The sequence below is a fragment of the Trachypithecus francoisi genome, unplaced genomic scaffold, assembly GCF_009764315.1.
Source record: "Trachypithecus francoisi isolate TF-2019V2 unplaced genomic scaffold, Tfra_2.0 Lachesis_group20, whole genome shotgun sequence".
Taxonomy (NCBI): Eukaryota; Metazoa; Chordata; class Mammalia; order Primates; family Cercopithecidae; genus Trachypithecus; species Trachypithecus francoisi.
Genome location: NW_022681466.1, coordinates 4,569,618 through 4,592,279, shown reverse-complemented (window position 1 = coordinate 4,592,279; position 22,662 = coordinate 4,569,618). Strand labels below are relative to the sequence as shown.

Sequence of the window (22,662 nt, the reverse complement as noted above, 5' to 3'; positions counted from 1 at the left end):
ACTTTAGGAGGTTGAGGTGGGCAGATCACCTGAGGTCACGAGTTCGAGACCAGCCTGACCAACATGGAGAAACCCCATCTCTACTAAAAATACAAAATTAGCCAGGTGTGGTGTCGCACACCTGTAGTCCTAGCTACATGGGAGGCTGAGGCAGGAGAATCGCTTGAACCCAGGAGGCAGAGGTGAGCCGAGATTGCGCCATTGCACTCCAGCCTGGGCAACAAGAGCGAAACTCCGTCTCAAAAAACAAAGAAAAAACCAAAAACCCTCACACAGAAAAGAATGGCACTATAACAAACGTGGTTTTAGTTATGGTGTATTTTCTACAACATGATTTAGTGGAAAGGATTAAACTAGGCCTCAGGAAACTAGGTTCTCCTTGCAGCTCTACTATTTATTGGCAACACAAAGTTGGACAAACCACTTATTCTCTCTGTGCCTGTTTCATCGTCTACAAAATAGGGATAAATTCACTCTGCCCACCTCTCAAGAGTTGTGTGGCCAGAATAAAAATACAGATAGAGGCACTCTGAAAACCACAAAGCAACACAAATGTTAATATAATTAAATGTGGTTTTTTTTTTTGTTTTGTTTTGGTTTCTTTTTTGAGACAAGAGTCTCTCTCTGTGGCCCAGGCTGGAGTGCAGTGGCACGACCTCGGCTCACTGCAAGCTCCGCCTCCCGGGTTCACGCCATTCTCCTGCCTCAGCCTCCGGAGTAGCTGGGACTACAGGCGCCCGCCATCTCACCCGGCTAGTTTTTTTGTATTTTTTAGTAGAGACGGGGTTTCACCGTGTTAGCCAGGATGGTCTCGATCTCCTGACCTCGTGATCCGCCCGTCTCGGCCTCCCAAAGTGCTGGGATTACAGGCTTGAGCCACTACGCCCGGCCAAAATGTGTTTATTATGGAGAAGGGGCTTGACTTTGTGACTACAACTTTGTACAAAAAAGTCTAGACATTAGGCCTGTTTATAGAAGGTAGTTAAAGAAAATGTAGCTTTGAGCTAGCAATGTTCTGCTCTTAGTACACATCCATTATTGAGACCAGGCAAATAGAGGTTTAGTGAATATGACATCATTTGCAAAATCTACCAGAGGAGAAAACGATTTCCCTTTAGGAACAGATAATACCACTTTTTCTCTTGCAAACCTATTCTGAGTTGTTACAGGTCTCCTGTCAAAATAAGCATGAAAGCACCAATGACCACTACACAAGAGAGGTATGCTACCTTACAAATAACCCTGCCCCTAGAAAAGCTTAAGAAATGTTATGTATTTTAACTAGAGAGGTGGTCTAATAACTAAAGATGAGATTCAGCAGAGAAAAGCAAAGATATTTCCAGTGACTGTCAGGAACTTCCTAGCTCCTTGGGCCTTGGTCTTCCCTCCTATTAACCTATTCCAGCCATCAGCAAGGAGCCTCTAGGAAGCTTCTGAAGAGTTTGATTCATAATCAAGGTGAGTTTCAATATTCAGTCTTTCGCCCCAAGTCCCTCTTACCTCATCTCTCCTGTTTCCAGGCTCAATCACTGGTTTTACTCTTGCGTCCTAGTCTTTGTGGCCTACATTTTTTCTTTTGTTTTTAGTCACATCCTCTATTTCTGGTCCTTGATCGTCACTGTTCATTTCCTGAGCCTCCAATTCCACTTATCTGCCTTGCTTGCCCTTCTTACCTGGCTAGTTTTACCTGTGTCCTACCACCTGCATCCTACTTTGCTACTCTGAATTCCTAGATGTTGCATTTGCCTGAAACCTAGAACCCATTTCTTGTCCTGTAAACTTAGAACCTATTTCTTGTACAGCCTGGTCCTAACTGGATTCTGAACACAGTGCTCATTCTATCTAGTTGAATTTTGAAGTCTTTATGTTTTTCTCGAGTCTGTTTACCCATCCAGTTTCTACCGGACATGCCTCTTCTCAATGCAGAAACTCAGCTGCTCTCATGATCGCCAGCCTGCCCTAGTGTAATCTTCAACTCTTAGGGGAGAGAAAAAGAGAGGGATAAACCACCACTACTGACCCTGAAGCAAGAAGGAATGTTTTCAGGACAATTTTTTTTTTTTTTTGTTTTGAGATAGGGTCTCACTCCCATCGCCCAGGCTGCAGTGAAGTGGCACATACCCAGCTCATTGCAGCCCTGACTTCCAGGGCTCAGGTGATCCTCCCACTTTAGCCTCTCAAATAGCTGGGACTACAGGTGCGCCACCACACCCAGCAAATTTTTTGTATTCTTAGTAGAGATGGAGTTTCGCCATGTTGCCCAGGCTGGTCTCGACTCCTGAAATCAAGTGGTTCACCTGCGTTGGCCTCTGCCTCCCAAAGTGCTTAGATTACAGGTGTGAACCACTGCACCCAGCCTCTTTCAAGACTTTATGTGCAGTCTAGTGGCATGCCTAGGTGAAAATAAACTCAATGACTGAAAATGTTAGTATCTTGACCCTTATACATTCAAAAGGCAGAGAGAGCATTTTGGATGGGACAGATGGCAACTGAAAAGAAGCTGTTACCTTGTGAGAGTCTTTCCCCCTGGGGAGTCGTAATTTGTGGCTTCTGGGCCATTGCATTCCAACGCCGAGGCTTCCCTGGCAACACCCCTAGTCCAAGGTAACCAGGATAGAGCTCTGGAAACCACTCCAGTCCCACACAGCTGAGAAGGGTCTTCCTGCCAGCAGCTGCAGCGTGATTGGTGAGGGGGCTCTGAGGAGTGTGACGCTGGTCTGAACATATAGGACTCTGGCACCTAGTGTGTGATGCTTGGAACGGACTATCAGATTTGGGCTCCGGAGACACCTGTCCCTCGGGACTCTCCATTAATGTCTTTACATCAGGGACACGACTATGATTCCAGGCTTCTGCTTTCTTTTCTTGAAGAAATTTTGTAGCTAGAGAAGCAAGACTTTGACTACTTGACTGCGATACAGAATGAAACTCATAAGTTGTCTCCCTTGGAATGAACAAACTTAAATGTGATCCTTCTCCTGGAGACTTCTTTTCTGTGACTGAATCATTGGTGTTGAAATTCTCACAGCCATGGCTCATGACAGTCCGTTCCTGCTTTTCTGTTGCAGACACACTTTTCTCTGCATTTCCTTTGCTCCCACACGTCTCTACTCCAAGAGTAAGTCCTTTCTCTTGTTTCTCCATGACTTGGATTTTACCCAGTGAGCTCATTTTAAGGCTTAAAATGAGTGATTCTGTGTTCTTTTCTGGAGTCTCAGTAACTGTAACATCAATAGGGACTCCTGAGAGGTGATCCCTGCCTTTGGAATCTCTCTCATTGCTTAATAATGACATTCTTACCCTTTTAACCTCATCACTGACATTCTTTGGAGAAATATGACAATCACCAGTAGGCACGTCTAGTAATTTTACTAGAAGTTCCTGTCTTTGGGGATCAATTTTGTCCAATTTCAGATCACCAGAGGTAGTTTGTACATCATTAGGTACAGCTGAGGAATATTTTCTATCTTGATTTGACAAAGAAGGTTCTATCGAGCCAACCAGTAAAGACGCTCCAGCTTCTGAAGGATTACGTTGACTTTCTCCAAATTTAGACAAATCTTTGGCAAGTTCTCTTTTAGGAGAGGTTTTCTCTGATGCATAAAACTGAGCCTTGGTTTCTTCTTGGAAAGTAGTCTTTGGCTTAGTATTTTTTAACATTTTGAAGGATGGTTGGATTGGATTCTTGATGTCTTTATCTGCCTTTGTAGTAGTTGCTCTTTCCAAACCAACAGCTGGTAGTGGAAAGGTCTTCACTGTCTGTTCTGGTTTGTCCATCATCAACTTAGAATTTCTTTCTTCTTTCTCTGTCTCTAACTCTTTCCCTTTAGCTTTAATTAAATCTTTGATTGGCCCTTTCATTTTTTTAGCACGTGGGAGTGTAGCTGGCTTGGACTGATGAACTTTTTGATCAGTAGGTATGGTTGATCCTATCATCTTACAGTATGGCAAGTGGGATTTTAATCGTTTAAATGGCTTCTTACAATAAGGACACACTTCCATTCTGGGTGGATTATCACTCATCCTATTCCTGAAAAACGTAAATGTGAGATTATGAGAAGCACATAGTTTGTAAACAGCAATATTTTACTTATGTGTTGTATCTTTTAAATTCATTTGGAACAAGCTAGATGTTTGCTACTTAAGGTTACAGCAAGTCAACTAGTCATTACATGAGGATAAAAAATTGTTTAAAAACCCATAAATACGTTATTTAAGGACAGAATGGTAAAGAATAAAAAACTTAGGCCAGGAACCAAAGGTTATTTATTTATTTATTCTGGAGACAGAGTCTCGCTCTGTCACCCAGGCTGGAGTGCAGTGGCACAATATCTGCTCACTGCAAACTCGGCCTCCCAGCATTAAGCAATTCTCTTATCTCAGCCTCCCAAGTAGCTGGGACTACAGGGGCATGCTACCATGCCTGGCTAATTTTTTGTATTTTAGTAAAGGCGGGGTTTCACGGTGTCTGTGTTGCCCAGACTGGTCTTGAACTCCTGAGCTCTGGCAATCCACCCGCCTCGGCCTCCTAAAGTGCTGGGATTACACGTGTGAGCTACCACACCTGCGCCCGGCCAAAGGTTATTGATTACAGCACAGGTTTCCAAAGTGATATATGGAATATCCACTAGGGTGTAAGAAGAAAATATTAGAAAATATTAGAATTCCCACAATCTAAGAATGAGAAATGAAGCTCTACTAACATTTAGTAATATGCATATATATACACACACACGATATACATAAAATGTATGTATAATGCACAAATATATACATGGTAAGAACACAGCCCTGTTTTTCACTTATACTTTTTTTTTTTTTTTTTTTGAGATGGAGTCTCACTCTGTCACCAGGCTGGAGTGCAGTGTTGGCTCACTGAAACCTCCACTTCCCGGGTTCAAGCGATTGTCCTGCCTCAGCCTCCCGAGTAGCTGGGACTACAGGCACCCGCCACCACGCCCAGCTAATTTTTGTATTTTTAGTAGAGACGGGGTTTCACCATGTTGGCCAGGATGGTCTTGATCTCCTGACTTTGTGATCCGCCCGCCCTGGCCTCCCAAAGTACTGGGATTACAGGTGTGAGCCACCACGCCTGGCCTACTTATAGTTTCTAGTACAACAGATTACTGGCAAATTAGTTTGACATCTTTGTTAAATATATACCATGTAAAAAATTTTAAAAAACATTTATACCATGTATATTTGTACCTGTTATTCTTTAGAGTCCAGAAAAGAAAATGTTTAATTCCGATGTTTAGTTGAAAGTTATTTCCTTTCCACATCTCTTATTCTTTCTATAAAGTTCCAGAGGGCAAGAACCCTATCTATCCTGCACACAGCTGTATGTAAAAACCTAGCACTGAGCCTGGCATACAATATTTGCTTACTGAATTCTTTAGATATAAACGATTAAATATTATTCAGTACTACAACTGGTAATATCTCTGACCACCAAAGAGATTAAAAAAGGTGACTGAAACCATTCACAAAACAGACACAATTTTGACCAACCCATTCGTTAAAGCAACCAACCCACCTTATCCTGTATGAAGTCATTCAAAACAAAACTGTTTTCTGCCAACAGACTACAGTAATCATTCTTACTTTGTTGTTGTTCGGTCTTTTTTTTTTTGAGATGGAGTCTCACTCTGTCTGTCACTCAAGCTGGAGTGCAGTGGCACGATCTCGGCTCACTGCAACCTCAGCCTCCCAGGTTCAAGCGATTCTCCTGCCTCAGCCTCCCAAGTGGCTGGGATTACTGGGATTACGGGCCTGTGCCACCACGCCTGGCTAATTTTAGTATTTTTAGTAGAGACGGGGTTTCACCACGTTGGCCAGGCTGGTCTTGAACTCCTGACCTCAGATGATCCACCCGCCTCGGTCTCCCAAAGTGCTAGGATTACAGGCGTGAGCCACTGCGCCCGGCCTATTGGAATTACAGGCGGCCTGCGGGGATTACAGGCTTGAGCCATCAGTCTTACTTTGTTTGGAGGTACACACTAACAATAGGATGAAAGCCACAGACTGTTTATTTACAAAAATACACACAAATGAAGCCAGTCCATGGACCTTCGGCTAATTACGTTAGAAAGGGCTTGACACCTGCTAGATGCTTCTGCCTCCACTCCACCTCACACTCAATCCTACTTGAAACATCTCGGTACATTCCCACGGTAACGTCTATATGTGGCTGGCTGTTTACTTACCCGAGCTCCTCTAGGAGGATGCTAGTTTTGCGGGTGCTTCTCCCGGATCCCCATTCTTCCCCGATCACCGTTCCCGAGCGTGGCAGAATGAAACGTGAATGTCAGCCTGTGTAAGACACGATGAGACAGGTGACTTGACAGCACGCGTAATGAGTAAATGCGGCACGGTACTGAACCAAATACACAGGTTCCGGAAAGCAGAGAGTTAAGACCTCCCAAGCCTCTGGGCTCAAGGAGGACCTCAACAGTTCCACTGATCCTCACCCTCACCTCCGGCACTCTCCAGCCACCTTTCCCTCCTCTGGCCGCGTTACCAGCCTGCCCACCTCCCCGCACCCTTCCTTTCCCTGAAAGCTGTTCTGATTCTGCCACCGGAGTGGATGGGGTCGGCCCGGCGTTCCCGCAACCCCACCGAGGGGTACCTCCTGCGGTTCCAGGAAGACACTCCTCCGGCCTCGGCACCCGATTCCCTCCCCTCTCCACTCAGGACAGTCTTCCCCAGACCTATAACGTGGGCCGCGGAAGACAACCCCGCCCTTGTGAGCTCACCTCAGAGGACCGTCCTCACCTCGGAAGACCCGAAAGCCCAGGCGGCCCCGGCGACAAGCCCCCCCAGGGAAGCCCCCCAAGCGCCTGCCCAACCCCCGGCCAGGGAACCGCGTCAGGCCGTCTGCACCACTGCCGGATAGGTCCGCCTATTTTTAAAAAATGTTACCTCACACGGATGCAACTCAAATACTTGTATGATATTGTTATGACATAATTGAGTTTATTTGAAACCTGGCTTGACTTTCATACCGTACCCTCCGTTGGCTGTGAACAGGCGAGTGCTTCCGCCACCCCAGGGGAGGTCCTTTCTCCCAGAAGCTCCTAGTCGCTCCTCCCCTCCGAGCCCGCCTCTTCCCGTGGGCGGGGTTACCAGTCGGCGCGGTTGGGATCGTGCAACTGCGCAGCCGCGAGAGGGCGGTACCACGGCGGCAGCGACATGGGGGGGCGCGGAGGAGACGCCGGAAGTAGCCGTGGTACGGGTCCGACTGAGGGGTACTCGCCACCGGCTGCGTCCACCCGAGCGGCTGCGAGAGCCAAGGCCCGAGGGGGTGGGCGTGGCGGCCGCCGAAACACAACCCCCTCTGTTCCCTCTTCTCGCGGAGCGGCGCCGCGTAGCTTCCCTCCGCCAGCTGCCATGAGCGAGCGCCTCCGTCCCAGGTGAGAGGGAAGGGACCCCCTTTCCACTCGTCGCCTGAGGATCTGGGAGATGGAGCCGAGGGGGCGCGCGAAATGGGGGTCGGAGCAAGTGTGGACCCGGCAGGGCTCCCTGTGGGGTGCACTGCGGGCCAGGGGAGGAGGGGAGAGGGATGCGCGAGTGATCGGATGCTTGGTTTCTGTGGGTAGCTGGAAGGTGACTCTCCGGGGTCCAGGTCTCCCGCCCCTCCATCTTTTTACCCCCCTATCTTTTCCTATTTGGAACGAAGTGTGATCGGTCCCGGAAGAGAGACAGTGGCCCTAAAGCTTCCCTGTCCTAAATTTAGGAGGGTGGGGGGATGGGAGAAACGTCTCATCTTGGAGAGGGAGCCCCCTCAGGCTTTTGTGAGGGCACCGGGCGGGGAGCTGCCGGCTCCCCAAGGTCAGAAAGAAAGGTTGGGCTTAACCCCGCAGCAGGGAAAGATTAGGTTAGACCGAAGAACTTGTGCTATGAACGGTTGTGAACATAGAAGGGCAGATGACCAAGGTGGGTTATAGATCCTCTCTTGACTGTAGCATTAAGAACAAGCTGGATTCTAAACTGTTTGGATGCGGGGCCGTTTGACTCCGAAGGCGGGAGGTAGGATTTTATCGCGATGCACTCGCTGCCTTCCCAAGGGAGCCTGGCCTCGGGACCTGGGTATTAAATTAGGGGTTCTGTGCTTGACATGTACTCCTAGAGTCCGAACTAAGTTGGGATTTCTTAATTTTTTTCTCCCTCTTAATTTCCTCTGCAAGAATGTGTGGAGGAGAAAGTTGGGAAGGGTTACCTCAGAATGCTCTTCATGTTACGGTCTTTCCACAAGGATCCTTCTCTGAGATAGTTATTTCACAGGCTAGAAGTTCTCAAAAGTATCCTGAGTTTATTTGGTCCCATGGTGAAAACCTCGGGTTCCCCAAGCTGCTGCATGGGATTATTGATTTGGGTCATGGAGCAAGTGGAGCATAAAGCCTCTCCTTGTATAGAAAAGAAGAGTGGACTAAATTTGAAATTGGGGGCCCCATTACAGACATGCTATCGGAATTAGGAACAAGAGCTTTAGATACGGTGAACCTGACCCGACTGCCGTATTATTCTTTCCCAAACCAGTTTATACTTACGGTATTCTCTTGGGGTGTCTCACATATCGGAAAAAAAATCTAAATATTTCCTACAAATAAAAATTCTACTGTACACAACTAATCTGAATGCATTTATACTGGTAGTAGATTCCTTTTATCTAGTACACAAATAATCTCAACATGTTTTAAATAAGTTATTTGATTTGAACAGGCTTTTCTTGCCAGTGTTTAATGGAGTATGATGGGCCAAGCTCTGCCAGCTCTAGGATGGTCTAAGACGGTAGTTTTTTGGCTGGGCGTGGCGGCTCACGCCTGTGATCCCAGCACTTTGGGAGGCCGAGGCCGGTGGATTACCTGAGGTCAGGAGTTCGAGATCACCCTGGCCAACATGGTGAAACTCCGTCTCTACTAAAAATTCAAAAAACTTAGTCTGGCCTGGTGGCGGGCGCCTTAATCCCAGTTACTTGAGAGGCTAAGGCAGAATCGCTTGAACCCGGAAGGCGGAGGTTGCGGTGAGCCGAGATCACTGCACTCCAACCTGGGCAACAAAAGCGAAACTTCATCTCAAAAAAAAAAAAAAAAGATGGTTTTTCAGTAAATTGGATAGCCGCAGAGAGGTGGGTGTGTGGTGAGGGAGTCCCTGCTTGTTGATTGATTGGTTGGTTGATTGACCGATTGATTGACAGAGTCTCACTCTGGCGACCAGGCTGGAGTGCAGTGGCCCCGTCATGGCTCACTGCAGCCTCAACCTCCCAGGCTCAGGTAATGCTCCCACGTCAGCCTCCTGAGTAACTGGACCACAGATGTGAGCTACCATACCCAGCTAACCTTTGTATTTTTGGTGGAGATGGGGTTTCACCATATTGCCCAGACTGGTCTTGAACTCCTGGGCTCAAGGAATCCACCCGCCTTGGCCTCCCAAAGTGCTGGGATTACAGATGTGAGCCACCTCACCAGACTGGGAGTCCCTGCTTCAACAGATCCGTTCTCTCTTATATAGAGAGTATTTTTTTTACAGTAAGAAAGAGTTCTGTTACTTTTAAAAATAAAGTTTGAAAACCACTAGTTTCCATACTGTTTTTGTTTGTTTTGAGACGGAGTCTCGCTGTGTTGGCCAGGCTGGAGTGCAGTGGTGCAACCTCAACCTCGGCTCACTGCAACCTCCATCTCCTGGGTTGAAGCAGTTCTCTTGCCTCAACCTCCCAAGTAGCTGGGATTACAGGCACGCGCCACCACGCCCTGCTGTTTTGTTTTTTTAGTAGAGACAGGTTTCACCATGTGGGCCAGGCTGGTTTCGAACTCCTGACCTCAAGTCATCTGCCTGCCTCGGCCTCCCAAAGTGCTGGGATTACAGGTGACGGTCACTGTGCCCAGCCCATACTCTTAAGATTATTTCTATGCCCAGTCTCTAGGAGATGGCAGGAAGGTTGGAGAGAAATGAAATGATGCAATGTGATGGAATCAGCCATCTTTAGAAGTAGCAGATGCTAACCGGTAATCTGCACCTAGATGGTTAGGGGAGAATATAATCAGTTGTAGGGGTGCCTGCTAAAATTATAACCTGGTCTGTGGCATTAATGCCAAAAACCGTGATCTGATTGATTGAACCGATAGGGATGAGCATGAAGCTGTAATCTTGCCAGTTGTTAACACCATTATTGAAAGAAGAATGTTTCAAGGATGAGATCTGCTAAGAGCCTAGAAAAAGGCAAATAAAGAACAGGTAGAACTCTTAATCTGGTACCATCCAAAGGAGAAGGCCACCAGCAGGCCAAAGAGATTATTCTGGTACTTTGAGAGATCAAGTAATTTATGAGGCAGGGATATTTCATGTGACTCTCCCGGAGATTAGTTGAAATCCACAAAACAAGCTCATCTTTTTTTGTTCTTACACTTCCTCTGCCATGCAACCTCCTTGACATTCATAGTCTTGTCCCTGGAAAGATCTATTCCTCATTATAAATGAGGAGATAGCAAATTTTGATCTGGCTCATAAGTTTGGTTAGAGTGACTCAGCAGCCCAAAGCCCAATCAGCTGTTGGCACGCTGATAAAAATGAGTGTGTGAGGACCAGCAGCTGCTACTTATTCGATGAGTTTCTCTTTGGGTGTCAACTGGCCTCCCAGTGGATGTTGCTTTGCCTCTGCAGAACACTCCCACGCAAATTCTTTGATCATATTAGGATGAAATTAGCAGTTTCTTGATTCAAATTTATGATAAAAGCACATCTGTTTAGTGATTATTAAAACCTGGTATTCATCTTTTTTTTTTAACTTCCATCTACTTCAGAGTAATGTGCAGCTAAGATGTGATCTCCTAAGAGAAAGGTAGGGAGCAGAAATGATGTCTTAGAATGAGGTAAACTACATAGCCCAGTGCAGGATGGTTGAAGCTTTATCAGAACCACACACTCTTTATTATTCCAAACTGAAGCTGAGATCCATACTCATTCTTGAAGTTAGACCTATTCAGAATGTTGCAGCAGAGTACAGAGAATTGAGCTCAAGGTGATCATTTATTTTCTCCAATATTCAGACCTCAACTCAAAACCTTTAGGATTAAAGACCTGCCACTGTAAGCCACCCTACTCTTATAGAAAGTGTATAATTATATAGAAGACACTATATCCTCCAATTGTACATGCTTTCCAAAAGCTGTGTGTCCACACTAGCCTTTTGTCTCTTATCTATAGAAAGCTGAAACTTGAAGGGTTTTTTAATAGGTGCTGCTGCCACGTACATACAGACCTCTAGCCTGTGCAGCTGGGGAGAATGTTCTGCAGTGACAGGAATGTCCTTTATCTGTGCTGGTCAGCGCAGTAGCCACTAGCTACACGTAGCCACTGAGCACTAGAAACAGGGCTGCTGTGACCTAGAAACTGGATGGTTAATTTTAGTTAATTTAAATGTAAATAACCATATGTGGCTAGTGGCTACCATATTGGACAGTACAGTTCCGGGCAATTTGACTTAAAATTTTACCTCCTTTAATTTATTTCTGTTTTCTAACGGGTTCAGAAATCGTTTTGACAGCACATAATTCTTAAATAGAGTACATACAAATTTGGTCTTTCTTGCACATCTGAGAACACTTGCCTAAGAAAGATGTGTGATTTTTCTTTAAACCTGGAAATTTTAAGCAGCTTATGCTATAATCTCATAGTAACAATCTAGTGAAGTAATTGTTATATCATAATACCAACTAGTGTTGCCAGAATAATCAGGTTAATGTGACCAAGAGGTACCTTTATAAGGGTTTTCAGGGCAAATAGGCAAAGGCAGCCACTCTTATTTCAAATGTTGTCATATGGAAGGGAGTACAATTAGGTAACTCGGAATTGTAATTTCAGGGAGTATAGAAAGAAGAAAACCTTAATTAGGTTGAAAGCTTAGTCATTAACCTCTTCCTGTTCTTGTTTTAGTCCCAACAGACATTTAACATTGTTAAGCTTCTTTTTAGAAATGAGTTTTACTAATTTAAGCTTGACCTTCCTGCTGCTATGTTGTATTTTTGCGCTTAGTGTCCCGTGATGGTGTACTTGCAACCAGTAACCTATCGGGATATCATATGGTGAATTATGTTTTCTCAGGCGAGAGGGCAAATTTATATGTTGTTACGATTTGCAATTCAAGTGTCCAAAACATCAGTTCTCCATGTGATTTAATTTCAGGAAAAGGAGAAGGAATGGCAACGAAGAAGACAACCATCTCCCCCCCCAGACCAAAAGGAGTAGCAGAAACCCTGTCTTTCAGGATTCCTGGGACACAGAGGTAGGACGTGCAGCCACACAGTCTTGTTTTCACTGCTTCAGTGAAATAACCCAGTATCTGCTGTGTAATTACATTTACTTAAAGAATAATTTAAAATGACCTTACTGGATTACGATGGTTTAACCTTTCTTTTTCCAAATCAGGACCTCTTTGAGGAAACTGTGTACCCTCCCCCCAGCAAAACAGCACATATCTGCACATAGTCATACATGCACACACTGATTTGTATTTGTTAGAAATTTTGTGGCTCTTTGAAAGCCTATGTTTGAACTCCCTGTTTTGTAGTTCAGCAGCCAACTTCTTTTCTGCTAGTTTATAAACCATGAATTGTCCTTAAGATAAACGTATTTTGTTGCTTCAATTCAAATGCCTTATAAGAGAAACTTTAAGCATGTAAAATATGTAAGGTATGTGTATGCAAAATCCCGTTTTTCAGTGTTTTTACTTTTCATTATTTTGTTCTGAAAAGAGCTCTTATGGTGAGAGGGAAGGGGAGGTGGGTGTTCTTGAACTTTTTTTACAATTTTCGATTTCCTGAAAGAGTGCTTCAGTGTGCAGACTGAGGATCAATTTTCTGTGCAATTGGAAGGCTGCTCTATGCTGGTGAAAGGGAACCAATGTAAAGTAATGCTGCTATTAAGTTATGCACCTAGAGATTTTGACCCTTAACGGTTGTCACACTAAGAGAAAAGCCTCAACAACAAAGAGCCCTAGCCTCATAACTCACCGTAGAATTCGTCCACACCCAAAGAATTTGTACTTAATTAGTTCCTGATCATAAGATTTGACCTATATCCAGTCTGTCTTTGCCAGCAATTCAAAGTAACTCCCCCAAGGGGGAAAAATTGGGAACTTTCGTGGAGGTAACATTCATTCAGAGACAGTGAACAAGTGCAGAATAGAATCCTTCTGTGTGGAGACCTGAGTTTCTAGAGCTGTTTTTCCTCCTTTAATATTTTCCTGGCCGAGCGAGGTGGCTTACACCTGTAATCCCAGCCCTTTGGTAGGCCGAGGCGGGCAGATCACAAGGTCAGGAGTTCGAGACGGTCCTGGCCACATGGTGAAATGCCGTCTCTACTAAAAATACAAATAATTAGCTGGGTGTGGTGGTGCGCGCCTGTAATCCCAGCTACTCAGGAGGCTGAGGCAGGAGAATCGCTTGAACCCAGGAGGCAGAGGTTGCAGTGAGCTGAGATTGTCCCAGTTTACTCCAGCCTGGGTGACAGAGCAAGACTCTGTTTCAGAAAAAAAAAAAAAAAAAAAAAAAAATATATATATATATATATATATAAAATTATAATTATCAGCAAGGTAATTGAGCTTGTTTAATGTAATAGTTGGGGAATCTCAGGGATGAAAGAAAACAAGATTAGAGGCTACCATGAATATCTAATGATAAAACCCTGTAATAGTAATTGAGTTTCCATTCTTTTGAACTGTAAGACTGTTCATTAAAAGAATATGCAAAGATTACTTTAATGGTGTTGGCATCAGTATTTCCTTACTTGTGTCTGTATGTAAGTCCTGCTATATGATGTTCATTTCAGTCAAGGGTATGGTAGGTCTAACTCTCTGTATTAACATGTTTTTCCCTGTATCTGCCAGTTTTGAAACCTGAGAATAGCAGTAGCAATTGCCATCTTTTTCTTGCTTTTATCTCTTGGTTAAAAAAGAAAGAAACTGTCATCCTTTTTAAATAATTAACATTCTGATCTCTTAAGTAAGGCAGATATTGTAGTGTTGTTGTTTTTTTTTTTTTTTTTTTTGGTACAAAATGACCTTTACTCTCTTTCTAAAATCTATGCATTGGGCTCACAGAAGAAAACAATGTCTTGTTACTCAACCTCCGGGGTTCTCTAGCTTGTCCTTACTTGTCCAAAGAAATTCAGTTGTTGAGCCACTCCGTAATCATTATCTGAAGGAAGGGCTAGATTGTCTTTCTTATCATTTAAAGTCATTACTGGTAGTTTCTGTCTGAACTCACTGGTAGATCACCTAATGGGGTGTTATAACCATTAGTTTCAGCCTTGCTTACTGAACATTGACCAGAATAGCCTGCTGTGCTGTCCTGTGCTGTGCTGTGCTGTGCGGTCCTGTCCTGTCCTGTCCTGTCCTATCCTATGCTGTACTGTGCTGTGTTATGCTGTCCTGTCCTATCCTGTGTTGTCCTGTGCTGTGCTGTGCTGTGCGGTCCTGTCCTGTCCTGTGCTGTGTTGCATTGCGCTGTGCTTCCTGGCGGTAGTATTAACAAGCAACAAGGACAAGTGAATGATGAGAGACCTAGAGAAGGAAAAGGCAGAGGGAAAATCTTTTAAAATGGAAAGTTAAGCCCCAGATAATTAAGTTTTCATTACTGGAATAAATGATTATGTTTGTAGCAGCAAAAAATGAAGTTTAGGGACATTTGGCTGCTTTTTGATGATTGTGTATAAAAGGAAAATAAAACAATTCATTTTTAATTATATTAATAGTTTAGACAATAAAATATTTTATTAATAACATTACTAATGAAAATGTTTTCTTTTAATTCTGAGGTAGGGCCATGAGATCAGTTTCCTTGAAACTAAGTTATGTAAGAGAAACCATTTCCTGTGTTTTCCGTGAATGAATAAGCTCTGTCAACCAGGCTGGAGTGCAGTGGCGTGATCTGAGCTCACCGCAACCTCTACCTCCCAGGCCCCAGCAGTACTCCTACCTCAGCCTCCCAAGTAGCTGGAACTACAGGCACATGCTACCACGCTGGATTAATTTTTTTAAGGTTTATTTTTTTTTCATTTTTTAATTTTTTTGTGGAGACGATGTCTCACTATATGGCCCAGGCTGGTCGTGAACTTCTGGGCTCAAGCGATCCTCCCACCTCAGCCTCCCCAGAATGCTGGGATTGCAGACTTGAGCCACCATGCCTGGCTAGAATTCCCTTCCTTCCTTCCCTCTTGCTCCCCTCCCTTCCCCTCCCCTCCTCTCCCCTCCCCTTTCCTTCTCTTCCCTTCCCCTCCTTCCTCTCTTCCTTTCTCCCTCCCTTCTTTCTTCCCTCCCTCCTTTCATTCCTCCCTTTCTTTTCTTTCTGACAGGGTCTCCCTCTGTTGCCTAAGCTGAGTGCCCTGGAATGATCATGGTTCACTGCAGCCTCAACCTCCGGGGCTCAAGTGATCCTCCCACCTCAGCCTCCTGAGGTGCTGGGACTATAGGCGTGTGCCACCAAACCTGGCTAATTTTTTAAATTTTTTGTAGAGACAGGGTCTCACTATGTTGCCCAGGCTGGTCTTGAATTCCTGGCCTCTTACCCTCCTCCACTGGGCCCGGCCAGAATTCTCTTTCTTCTCCTTTTTTTTGTTAACCTGGCTGATTAATAATTCTTTTTCTTATAACTTGAACTTTGTGAGGGATTTTTTTTTAATTCTAAGATTTAAAAGTTACTTACAATTCATTTCTAAAAGTTAACCTTTTCTCTTAAATACAATAATAACGGCAAGTACTGGGAAATATGTGAGGTGTTTTATTTATGTTAAACCATTAAATTGTGCCACAAGTAAATCACAATTACCTGTACAATGGAGATAGTATTTGCCTCTTCTTTCCTAGATGCTATAAAGCTAAAGAATATGAACTAATTTGCCGGATTAGTTATGTAGAGAGAAACTTGATGTGTACAAAAGTTAATGTGCGCGTAAATGGCTTCTTTCTCCCATTTTATTTTTTTATTGTTTATTGTTTTTTGAGAGGGAGTTCTGCTCTTGTTGCCCAAGATAGAGTGCAGTGGCGCAATCTCGGCTGACCGCAATCTCCGTGTCCCGGGTTCAAACGATTCTCCTGCCTCAGCCTCCCTAGTAGCTGAGATTATAGGCGTGTGCCACCACAACCTGCTAGTTTTGTATTTTTAGTAGAGATGGGGTTTCTCCATGTTGGTCAGGCTGGTCTTGAATTGCTGACCTCAGGTGATCTACCTGCCTCGACCTTCCGAAGTGCTGGGATTCCAGGCGTGAGCCACCACGCCTGGCCTATTTTAGTAGGTATTATTATCTCCACTTTTCAGATGGAAAAATTGGCACACAGAAAGATAGTCACTTGTCCAAAGAACACAGCTAGTAAGAGGCAGAGAAGGAGTGGAACCCCAGGGCGTGGTTGTCGGGCTCTTGGCTCCTGACCATGTGTGCTCTCTCAGAAGATAGAGCAGAGGTTCTGTGAGACTTTGCTAAATATACCCAGGAGCAGCTAGGACCTAGTCTTCTCTTTTTTTTTTTGAGACAGAGTCTCACTCTCACCCAGGCTGGAGTGCAGTGGCGTGATCTTGGCTCACTGCAGCCTCCACCTCCCAGGTTCAAGTGATTCTCCTGCTTCAGCCTCCTGAGTAGCTGGGATTACAGGCACCCGCCAGTTCGCCCAGCTAATTTTTGTATTTTTAGTAGAGATGGGGTTTCGCCATATTGGGTAGGCTGGTCTCAAACTCCTGACCTCGGGTGATCCACCCGCCTCAGCCTCGCAAAGTGCTGGGATTATAGGCGTGAGCCACCACGCCCAGCCCTAATCTTCTTTTGAATCAGGAACAGAGAAGAGCAGTGTTCCTTCTCTTTTTATCTAGAAGATGTTTTTTTCAAGTACATGCCATGATATGATCTTAGCTATAAAGCAATTTTAGATTTCTAGCAGGAAGAAAAGCAAAAATAAATAAATAAATAATAAGTTGAGGTCTTGTGTTTTTTTCCAAATCTCTGATTGGTGCTTGAATTGAAGACTTTGAATTTTAACTCCAGTAACTTGGACTTAATGACTTACAAGCCTCAGAATACTCTTTTTAAGTTGAAGTATTTGCTAATTTAATTTTTTTTTTTGAGACAGGGTCTTGCTCAATTGCCTAGGCAGGAGTGCAGTGGTGCTGTCATGGCTCACAGAAGCTGTGAACTCATGGGCTTCAGCACTCCTCCCTGCTCAGCCTCCCAAATATCTGGGACTACAGGTGTGCGCTACCACACCTGGCTAGTTTTAAAATTTTTTTTGTGGCGATGGGGGTCTCCTCATGTTGTCCAGGCTGATCTTGAACTCCTGGGCTCAAGCAGTCCTTCCACCTTGACCTTCCAAAGTACTAGGATTACAGGCATGAGCCACCATGCCCAGCCTAATGTTTTGTTTTGTGTAAAGCCACTTCGGATGAATCACGTTAGTTAACATCTATCTCAGGCTCAGTTTTCTCTTCAGTGAGCAAGAAGTGAAATGATTTTACCAATTTTTGTCTTTCTTTCAAGTCCTGATCTTGGACAACTATTTGGATGGGTAAAAACTACTTAGATTTAACTTAGTTAAATTTTTTTTTAGGGTCTGGTCTTTTTAGATTGAATTCTGTTATTTACATGTAGAAGGAGTAATGTTCTTTACTTTCAGTTTTAATATTTCTATCTACAAATTACATTAGAAATTACTATGTAAATCTGGCTTCTGTTACCTAGGTATATGCCTTATAAAAAGTGCTTCTACTTGAGTAAATAAAAGCAATACCTTCTCATCCTTGGGAGGGAAGAAATTAAAATCTAAATTTGACTGGGCGTGGTGGCTCATGCCTGTAATCCCAGCACTTTGGGAGGCTGACGCGGGCACATCATGAGGTCAGGAGTTCGAGACCAGCCTGACCAACATGGTGAAACCCCGTCTCTACTAAAAATACAAAAATTAACTGGGCGTGGTGGCGCATACCTGTAATCCTAGCTACTCAGGAGGCTGAGGCGGGAGAACTGCTTGGGCCTGGTAGGCGGAGGTTGCAGTGAGCCGAGATTGCCCCACTGCACTCCAGCCTGGGCAACAGAGCGAGACTCCATCTCAAAAAAAAAACCCCTAAATTTTAAAAAAAAGCAATACCTTTTAGAAGTACAAAGACCTCAATTTTTTAAATACCTTTAACTTAGCTTAATAAGATCATTTTGATTTTTTAGACCAGTGTGAAGTAATGTCAGATAGAGAGTGAAAAAATGTGGAGATAAAAAAGAAGTGGCCGCTGGGCCATGTATAATCCCAGCACTTTGGGAGGCGGAGGCAGATGGATCACCTGAGGTCAGGAGTTCGACACCAGTGTGGTCAACATGGCAAAACCCCGTTTCTACTAACAATACAAAAATTAGCTGGGCGTGGTGGTGCACGCCTATAGTCCCAGTTACTCAGGAGGCCTAGGCAGGAGAATCACATGAACCTGGGAGGTGGAGGTTGCAATGCACTCCAGCCTGGGTGGCATAGCGAGTCTTCATCTCTGAAAAAAAAAACAAAACAGAAGTGGCTTACCTAGGACAGCTTCAGCCCCTTTCTTGTCTCTACTAGAAAGCAAACTTTTTGATGTTAATAATATCAAAATCCTAAGGGAATTCTTAGTGGGAATGCAGAAATGTGAGAAATTAAAAAATAATAGAACCAGGGGATCCATGTATCATAAAATTAGGAATCTATAAATTCATTTGTTTTAACTGATAAGAATTAGCTGAGTGTTAGGTGATTTTTTAAAAAAATGTGAATTCATATGACAATAGGAGTATTTAGAATAATTTTTTTAAATGTTATTTTAAGCTCTTCATTCTTGCTCCTTCTCATCTTTAATCCATCTTAGAGTAGTAGTATTAATACGTTCTAAGAGACTGATTTGGTCGACTCTTTTCAGTGGAACTGTTAGGGTTGTGTGTTTAGAACCCTGTAGCAAATTAACTCTGAAATTAAGTTTTTGTTTTTTTTTTTTTTTTCTTTTTTTGGAGACAGGGTCTCACTCTGTCTCCCAGGCTAGAGTGTGGTGGGTGGTATGATCATGGCTCACTGCAGCCTTGACCACCTCAGGCTCAGGTGATCCTCCCACCTCAGCCTCCTGAGTAAGTGGGACTACAGGCGCACACTGCCATGCCCAGCTTATTTTTATATTGTTTTTGTAGAGACAGGTTTTCACCATGTTGCCTAGGCTGATCTCGAACTCCTGGACTTACGTGATCCACCCGCCTCGTCCTTCCAAAGTGCTAGGATTATAGGCATGAGCCACCATGCCTGGCCTGAGATTAATTTCTTAAAAGTTCCATTCAAAAGGAAAGAACAGCGCTGTTAGTCTAATTTATAGTATACATTTACTTTGCTTACAGTTTAAGTCCTTGATATGTTTGTAAATACATCAGCTCACAGCATAGTAAGCTACCCCAAGCAGTTTCGTTGTTTTTTGTTTGTTTGTTTGTTTGTTTTGAGACAGAGTTTTGCTCTTGTTGCCTAGGCTGGAGTGCAGTGGCGCGATCTCAGCTCACCACAACCTCCGCCTCCCAGGTTCAAGCGATTCTCCTGCCTCAGCCTCCTGAGTAGCTGGGATTACAGATGCTTGCCATTATGGCTGGCTAATTTTTTTGTTGTTGTTTGTATTTTTAGTAGAGTTGAGGTTTTACCTTATTGGCCAGGCTGGTCTCCAACTCCTGACCTCAAGTGATCCACCTGCCTTGGCCTCCCAAAGTGTTGAGATTACAGGCATGAGCCACTGCGCCCAGCCCTGCTTTTCAAATTAAGAAGAGAAAGCATTTGGTTCTAGATAATATACACGTAGCTCTCTTCTTATGAAGCAGAATGGCTTAGTGATTAATATTTCTGCCTGGGGTGGGGGTGCTTTCTTAAGGTTATTAGTAGAAATAGTGTTGGGAGTGGTTTAGTTACTGCCATGGGTGTAAGTGAGTTGTCTCTTAAACTGACTTTGTATGGTGGGAAAATAAAGGCAGGCCTGTCTGAGAGACCAAAAGGCTTCTGTGCCCTTTGATGTATCATTTGAGCCCTTTGAACTAAGAAAATGAACTTCAACTTCCCCGTCCTGTGCCTCACAGTTTCGTTGTATCTGCCCCTCTGCCAAAGAGAATAGTGTGTCCTTCTGCCTGTTTGCTTTATATTCTCTCAGGACTCCTGAAAGCTTTTTCTAGTATTTCTCCCTTCTTTTCATCTCTTCCCTGACCTGCTAGTGGGCTCTTTTCCCCACTCACCTCCTCTCTGCCTTGTTTTCCCCTCAGCTTCCTGTGCGCCTTCTCCCTCTCCCTTCACGACAGACACCTTCAGTTGCCTGCAGCCACTGCTGGGACTTTCTCATCAGCTTTCCCTCCCTTCCTCTCTGGATCCTGGCTTCCTCCTTGACTCCGCTCAATCTTTTTGCCAGGCTCACTAATGGTCTTTCCATTCAGCAAACAGTTCCCGAATACCTGCTGTCTGCCCAGCGCTGTCCTGATGCTCCGAGTCCCCTGTATCTTCTTCCTCTCCTTCCGGAGTTCTTTCCTTCCCCCTCGGGGGTGCAGCGTGTCCTCCTTCCTTGCCATTTCCACAGTCCTCCTGGGCATGCCTTCCTGCTTGTTGTATTATGAAAGTTCCCAGTAGGGCTCTGCCCTCAGACCCCTGACCTCATTCATCTCCCACAAGTTCCTAGGATCCCCACTCATAAGTATAGACCTGAGCCAGTCTTACATGCTCAGGACCCACGTGTTCTTGCAGCCCTCATGGCTCTTGATAATCTAGCCATCACCTCTTGCGCAGTTTCCCTCTCACTCACTCCTGCCAAGTGCCCACCCACACCACTCCTTGCTTTTCTGAGACTGCTTTTGTTCCCATTGGTCATACCCTGCCTATGAAAATTCATCCTCATTCTCCTGGGCCCAGCTGAGACGCTATTCATGGTAAGGAGCCTTTCCTAGTACTCAGTCAGCATCCATTGCTGGATTCCCGTCACCACAGTAGCTGTGAACGGTTGTTACCAATAGATATGGTGCCACCACTTTCTTGATTCAGCTCAGTAAATATTTACTGAATGTTTCAGCAGCCCTAGTGGAATGACTTGTACATAGTAGGCACACAAACATTTCTTTGCCCAGTGGTTGGATGTGAGAACAAGCTGCGCCCTCCTTTTGCCAGCATGGTGCTGAGGTGGGGCCCTGGCGTTTACGCTTTAAAAAGCCCCTAGTGGCCAGGTGCAGTGGCTTACACTTATAATCCTAGCACTTTGCGGGGCTGAGGCAGGAGGATATCTTGAGCCCAGGAGTTCAAGACCAGCCTGGGTAACAGTGAGACCCCGTCTCTACAAAAAATAGCTTGGCATGGTGGCATGCACCTGTAGTCCCAGCTACTCAAGAGGCTGAGGTGGGAGGATCGTTTGAGCGTGGGAGGTCAAGGCTTGAGTGAGTTGTAATCATGCCACTGCTTCAGCCTGAGTGACAGAGCAAGACTCTTTTTCAAAAAATGAAATAAAAAGCCCATAGGTAATTCCAAAATATTGTATCATGGCAGTTCTCTTCTGGGTCTTACTCAGATGTCTGCAGTTACAAGGATACAATGGTAGATTTATTTATTTATTTATTTTTGAGACGGAGTCTCTCTGTTGCCCAGGCTGGAGTGCAGTGGTGCAGCCTGGGCTCACTGCAAGCTCCGCCTCCTGAGTTCACACCATTCTTCTGCCTCAGCCTCCCAAGTAGCTGGGACTACAGGCCCTCGCCACTGCGCCCAGCTAATTTTTTGTATTTTTCTTAGAGACGGGTTTCACCGTGGTCTTGGTCTCCTGACCTCATGATCCACCCACCTCGGCCTCCCAAAGTAACTGGGATTACAGGCGTGAGCCACTGCGCCCGGCCCAAGGTAGATTTTATTATTGCCAAAACTAACCTAGAATCCTTCTTTTTCACACAGATCTTCAAAACAGGACTCTTTGTATATTGTTTAGAGAGATTCTTGGCCAGAGCCTTCATAAATTTATCTTGATTGTGTTCATAGACCTGCAAGGGGTTTTCATTTCACAGATCATGCACAGCTTTTTTCTCTTTGGATTGCTAATACAGATTTGTCATGAAAACAGCCTGGTCACATGTCATGTCAGCACTAAGTCTAAATGGACAATTCAGAGAAAAGAAAATGAGCTTTGTAACCACTGATTTTGTTAAACTGTTTGATGAGTCTGTAAGGCATCAGGATCGTAAGAGTGGGATTCCTATTTGATGGTCCTTCTCAGTCTCAAAGTCTTTGGACCGTTGTGTCTCTTTTGGTAAAAGAATTTGCCGTCTTTTCGAGCTGTCACAGATGTGACAAGGTAAACACTTCTCTACCAGGATAGCAGTTTCCATTTCCAAAGCCATGTAGCAAGTAGTGGCTTTTGCCCTTAAGCAATCTGATATTAAAAAGCTTCAACTAAGTGAGGGGAAATAGGATTTTTTCCTATTTCAAGATTTTTACTTTAGGAGACAAAAATGCTTTACTTCTGTATATATCTTAAGGCACTGATACAGACTTCAAATTTAGTTTTATGCCTTTTCGGTTAAAAGTGAAGAATGGTCTTTCCTTTGTCCCATAAAGCAGATGACTTTGGTGGCTGACAGGGTTAAGATCAACTACAGTAACTTGAAAAAATTTTTTTGACCCTGTTC

At 44.4% G+C, this 22,662-nt stretch overlaps 2 protein-coding genes across 16 annotated transcripts in view; one reads left to right on the top strand and one right to left on the bottom strand.

Moving 5' to 3' along the window:
• The window catches only part of CUNH17orf80 (chromosome unknown C17orf80 homolog), a 17,176-nt gene extending 9,992 nt beyond the window's left edge, over nt 1-7,184 (bottom strand). For 5 of the 12 annotated variants that reach the window (XR_004430411.1, XM_033182005.1, XM_033181999.1 and 2 more), the window contains exons 1-3: nt 6,756-6,882; nt 6,207-6,312; nt 2,508-4,030 (exon numbers count right to left, since the gene is read on the bottom strand). Coding sequence is in view for 11 of the 12 variants with exons in the window: in XM_033182005.1 (XP_033037896.1) it covers nt 2,508-4,023 (1,516 nt within the window). In the remaining variant the exon portion in view is untranslated. The other 7 variants (XM_033182007.1, XM_033182000.1, XM_033182008.1 and 4 more) reach the window with 5 other exon arrangements.
• The window catches only part of FAM104A (family with sequence similarity 104 member A), a 23,262-nt gene continuing 7,680 nt past the window's right edge, over nt 7,081-22,662 (top strand). For 2 of the 4 annotated variants that reach the window (XM_033182013.1, XM_033182012.1), the window contains exons 1-2: nt 7,109-7,412; nt 12,181-12,280. In XM_033182013.1, the coding sequence (XP_033037904.1) occupies nt 7,192-7,412; nt 12,181-12,280 (321 nt within the window). In that variant the 5' untranslated portion in view covers nt 7,109-7,191. Of the gene's footprint in view, nt 7,413-11,760; nt 11,837-12,180; nt 12,281-22,662 lie in introns of those variants that run through there. The other 2 variants (XM_033182015.1, XM_033182014.1) reach the window with 2 other exon arrangements.